This window comes from Chiloscyllium plagiosum, unplaced genomic scaffold, assembly GCF_004010195.1.
Source record: "Chiloscyllium plagiosum isolate BGI_BamShark_2017 unplaced genomic scaffold, ASM401019v2 scaf_65150, whole genome shotgun sequence".
NCBI lineage: Eukaryota > Metazoa > Chordata > Chondrichthyes > Orectolobiformes > Hemiscylliidae > Chiloscyllium > Chiloscyllium plagiosum.
Genome location: NW_025199209.1, coordinates 230 through 5,952, shown reverse-complemented (window position 1 = coordinate 5,952; position 5,723 = coordinate 230). Strand labels below are relative to the sequence as shown.

At 46.2% G+C, this 5,723-nt stretch overlaps 1 protein-coding gene across 1 annotated transcript; it reads left to right on the top strand.

Moving 5' to 3' along the window:
• Nucleotides 1-1,675: 1,675 nt before the first annotated feature.
• LOC122546024 (ferritin, middle subunit-like) lies at nucleotides 1,676-3,554 on the top strand (the record flags this gene model as incomplete). Its single annotated transcript, XM_043684865.1, has 3 exons — nucleotides 1,676-1,822; nucleotides 2,467-2,592; nucleotides 3,253-3,554. Coding segments are annotated over 3 exons (429 nt in total), but the record flags the coding sequence as incomplete, so codon positions are not given.
• Between the last annotated feature and the right edge of the window lie 2,169 nt (nucleotides 3,555-5,723).

Below are 5,723 nucleotides of genomic sequence, written 5' to 3'. Positions count from 1 at the left end.
GCAAATGGTAAATACAAACTCTGCTTCTTGCTGACCAGGAGAGTTTTCAGAGCATTCATGTAAGAAACATCTGTTGAAGCATGGAACCTGGTTTCAGAGTAACAGCTTCTCTGCTATGAGCAGTTTCTGCCTGTTAAAACAAACCAAGATTGGAGAATAACTGACCACTCCCCTGTCATTGTTTGAAGAAGCTATTTCCAGATATGGCAGCACCTGTCTTTATGACCCATCTTGAGGGGGGCACAAACCAAGGATGCAACCTGCTGCTTAAAGGAGTAGCATTAACATAACATTCACTTGTGAGCATGATGGTTCAATGTAGGAGTCAAACGTGTGTGTAAATCTAATGGTTTAAACTGCTCAAGTCAAACCAAGCTTGGTGCTTTTCAGTTTACCTGCAGATGGTGTCACCAGCTTGATGTAATGGTTAACCTGAGTCACATGAGTCTTTCCCTGTATCGGACTTTCCCTGATCAAGTTACAATTTTCTAATCACTCAGTTGCTTGCTTACAATTCAAAAGCTCCGTGCACAGGCTTTCCTCAGCAAACCCCGGGTGCCCTTTCTCTCATTCCATTCCACTCATTCCCTTCCATACTCTGATATGAACACATTCTACTGATCAAACGTATGGTACAGACAATCCCAATGATCTACAAGTTACACAACTCTCTCCTGACTAAACTAATGCCAGCAGTGTCCAACATCCACTTTTCTAGTTTAGCCCCAAAAGAATAATGTAGTGCCTTGCAGCAGCCTCATGGTTACTTTCTCATTGAATGGCAGGACTGGCTTGAGGGGCTGAATGCCCTACAGTCCCTGTATTCTGATATCAGTTTTGTATCTACTTTCATTCAGGAAAAATGTCCTGGTGACTGGGTATTACCCTCTGGTTAATGTTGAATGGAGTAGATTACACTTAGTACTCCAGTGGCTTTCCTTGTCATCCAACTGAACCTCACCTTATTAAAGGTTACGATTTCAGTTGGTTCCATGCAGAATATTTGAAATTTACCATCCTAGACCTGGTCTGCACAGAAACAGACCCTCTAAGCCACTCTTCCATGCCAGCCAGATATCCTGCATTAATCCAGTCCCAGTTGGCACATATCACTTTAAATACCTCCCATTCATATACCCATCCAGATGCCTTTGAAATGTGATAATTGTACCAGCCTCCACTATTCCTTTGGCAGCCAATTCCATACACCACCTTCTGGAAAAATCTGCTGCTTGGGTCCATTGATGTCCATCCCTCATGTTAACCCTGTGCTGTCTAGCTTTGGACCCCCACCCCACCACGAATGCATCCTGCACTCCAGTTTCCTTTATTGAAGAGCTTCAGTCCATGTCTAATATCTTGTTAGTGTTAATGAGGAGGAACACAAATTTAGTGTTTCTCTCCTCTGATGCTGTACCAGACCTGCTGAGCAACTCACCAGCTGTTTAATCCAAATTAAAACATGGATGTTGCATGTCCTCAGGAGGAAGCTGGGGTTAAGAGCTGCTGGCTCACTGGACAACACTGGTATATTAAAATCACTTGAGAATGCAGAGGATTAATAACTGCTTGAATAGGCAGGCAGTCTGATTTGAGGGCTAAATTAGTCTCTACTTCTCCCAACTAGAATTGGGGCCAGTGATGTGCTAATGGAATCGAAACGGTTCTCTTTCAGATGTCGTACTTTGACCGGGATGATGTTGCCCTGCACCATTTCTCCCAGTTCTTCAAAGCTCAGTCCCAGGAGAAGCAGGAGCATGCAGAGAAGCTGCTGAAATTCCAGAATCAGCGTGGAGGCAGAGTCCTCCTCCAGGATGTGAAGGTGGGAATGTTGGGGAGGGGAATGGCTGCTCTCCTGATGTGGCTACAATCCATCAGTAAAAGGGTTTGCTCAACCTGAAGGGGGAAGTGAAGAGTTGCTTGCCTTCCCATCTGATCTCTTCCATCTCCAAATCACTGCATAGCAACAGGCCCTTTCAGCTACCATATCTATGCTGACCAAACTACACTATCCCACCTACCTGCACTTAGTCCTTCACACACTATACCCTGGCATTTGAAGTATTTGTCCAGATGTTGCTGCAATGTCACTGGGCTCACTGCCTCCCCCCACACTCCTCAGGTGCTGCATTCCATATTTATCAAGTTTCCTGAGATCCCACTAAACCCCTTCCTCCTCAAATCATCTTCTGGACTTGAGAATGGTACTGGCACTGCAGTACCTCAGTGCAAGCAACCCAGGTCAAATTCCAGCCTCTGGGGACTGCTCAAAGATGTCCTGGTCAGTTTGGTCATGCTAGGTATGCCAGTTTCCAGGGATATACAGGCTACATTTTTCCCTAAACAGGATTACAGGGTTGGGTGGGTCAGTGTGGGATCCTCTGGAGGGTTGATGTGGACATATGACTGACTTCACCTCACTGTAGGGATTCTGATCCTGAACTGTCCTTTGTTTCCATGTTTCAGAAGCCAGAGAGGGATGAGTGGGGTAATGGGCTGCAGGCAATGCAGGTTGCCCTGGATCTGGAGAAGAATGTGAACCAGAGTTTGCTGGATCTACACCAACTCGCCACTGCCCAGACTGACCCTCATGTAAGCTTCACCACCTCATTCTCATCATCCTCAGGGCAACACCTCACTGGTTGGTCTTTGTGGGTTTGAAATTCAATAATAAACACGTGCAAAGATGTGATTTGGTGATGCCAGTGTCAAACTGGGGTGTTCAAAGTTCAAACTAACACCAGGTTATAGTCCAACAGGCTTATTCAAAGCTCTAGCTTCCAAACTAATACTCTTTGACCACCTGAAGAAGCAGCACTCTGAAAGCCAGTGCTTCTGAATAAACCTGTTGGACAAAACCTGGTGTTGTGATTTTTAACTTTGTCCAGATGTAACATTGTAACCACCATGTGCATCTGGAATGATCTCTATTACAACTCCTCAGCAAGAAGGTCAAGGAGGAACTTTGATTGTAATCTGGTGGGATTGCTGAAGTGATATTGGCCACTGAATCCTCATTCAGGACTGTTGCAGTGGAATGATCACCATTCACCACAATACAACTCCGCTCCACTTAAATGGCAACATGTGCCAGCTGAGAGGCTAATATATTCACCAGTCCACACTCTATAGTTTGCTGGATTTTTCAGCCTTATCTAGAGCTAGTACTGCCCAGTCTGTTTTGCAGTGGGAATTCTCCAAACTGTCTTGGATTGTGCTAATGTAATGAGTTGTAATATTCCTGTGTTCCAGCTGTGTGACTTCCTGGAGACTCACTATTTGGATGAGGAGGTTGAGATCATCAAGCGACTTGGGGACTACATCACCAACCTGAAGCGTCTGGGAGCTCCTGAGAATGGGCTGGGAGAGTACCTGTTTGACAGGCTCTCGCTGGAGGACAGCAGTTAGTGGGGCCTGGGGTACTGTCTGCTCTTGTCTGAATGCATTACTGACTTCACTTGGACAATCTGGCTCCTCCCTAGTGAGAAGGAATATGTTGGCAAGAATGTAATGACTCTACCACTTGAATGGAAATGAATAAAATGTTCGCTTGATCTGCTTTTTGTCCATCCTTTGGACCACTGATCCTTCTCTCCAATTTGTTTGCATCTCTGGTGGGCTTGATGTCAGTAATCATCCTGCAATTTGGCTCATCACTGGACTAAATGTCTCCTCTTCACTCTTACACCTCAGCCAACACTCCACACCCCACTGGACAGGGATAACTCGATGGGGTTGTTGTAACTAAAATTCCAGCTCTCATGCCTCACATGTGAGGTTGATATCTTATACTCCAGATTGTAAGACTTTTTAATGATTCTTTTGTCTAAGAATTATACTATTTTGGACTAATGCCGACAGTTTTAGTGGGCAGGGAAGTGTCCATACCTTGTCAAAAGGTGAGCTCCAGACATCCATTTCCCTTGACACCCCACATCTTTGATTCCAAGTCCATTTCCAGATTTGCCCATCAAGTGTTCACCTCAGCATCAATGTCGTCCTTTCCTTTGACAGGACTCTGCAATTTGGAATCAAACACTGCATGAGCTGGGTGACCAGATCTGTTCCCTTTTGAGTGAGATCCATCAGGTTCTGCTTTCTACCCCGATGGTGGAATGGTATGATCTCAATTTGTCTAGTATAGCTTCCTATGGAACTCTAACATGACCAGGATATTCTAAATGCTACTGTTTTCTTTTACCTCTGAGCCCAGCCTTAGGAGCCCATTGGGGTTCAGACCAGCACAGGGCCCTGTGATCTTCACCCATTCACCCCTTAGCAGTGGGGTACACAGAGTGGCTCATTTCTCTATAGTCTGAATCAAACATGCAGCATCTGATGAGCACCTTGATTAAATACCCATTCTAGCACAACTAGGAGTCAATCCATGAACCTCCCCATCTGAAGACTCACTCCTAACACTGCTCCTGCACTGTCAATGAGCCTCAAGCCTGCCCACCCAGAGCTGGGATAATTCACTGCAGACATACATTCCTGGGAGTCAGCTGAAGAAATTCTCCTGAGCTGCATTGAATTAATACACATGCTCTCGTCGTCACCTACGGCTGAAATGAGCAGGATGACCGTGATCTGGGAATAATATAGCAATGCTTGAGGTTACATGCTCCCATCTGATTTTCTCTTGCTGCTACAGTCAGCAGTTTGCAGTCCAATCTGATCCTAGCTTCCTCCCAGCTTCCCATGTGCTGAAGGATTCTCCTGCTGCAGTTTAATTTGACCCAGTGATTTTGAAGGAGCAGTGATTTTCTCTCCAAGTTGGGGAGTGCTGTCATTCTGAAAGAAAATCTGGAGATGCTGACTCTCCTCTACAGCTGCACCTTCATCTTTGGGGTTTCGTGGGTGGGGGAGGGGGCTCTCCTGGTGACTGAGTGAATTTTGTAGTGAGCATACACTGCAGCCTCCAGGGAGGGTTTAGGTCCTTAACATATTTATTCCCCAATGTAAAACCATTTATTGTAAACAATCAAGTCAGGCTGACGTATTCTCTACAGTGCAGGCTGAGGCCATTCAGCCCATTGAATCTGCACCAATTATCTGAACAGCATTCTGTTCAGACCCACCCAATCCTCTTAACCCTGCATTTCCCATGGCCGATTCACCGATCCTGCACATCTTTGGACTGTGGGAGGAAACTGGAGCACTCATAGGAAACCCACACAGGCACAAGGAGAGCATACACACTCTCTGCGTCCACACACTCACCCGAGGCTGGAATCAAACCCAGGTCCCTGGCGCTGTGAGGCAGCAGTGCGAACCACTGAGCCACCACACCATCCTAAAGAAACATGCTGTTGCACACCAGTAGAGTCATACATCACAGAAGCAGACCCTTTGGCCCAACCTGTCCACGCCAACCAGATTTCCAAAACTGTACCAGTTGCCCTTGCCTGCATTTGGCCCATGTCCCTCTAAAACCTTCCCATTCATGTATCCATCCAAATGTCTTTTAAATGTTAGAATTGTACCCGCCTCCACCACTACCTCTGGCAGTTTGTTCTATGTCCACAGCACCCTCTCTCTGAAAAGGTTGCCCCTCACGTCACTATTTTAATCTTTCCCCTCTCACCTTTAGCCTATGCCCCCCTAGTGTTGCACTCCCACACCCCATCACAGGGTGGTTTTTATTGGTCAATCTTCAGTGTGCCAATCAGAAGGCTGCATTTCGTGCCCGGCCACAGTTACCCTTCAGGAGGTGGTGATGA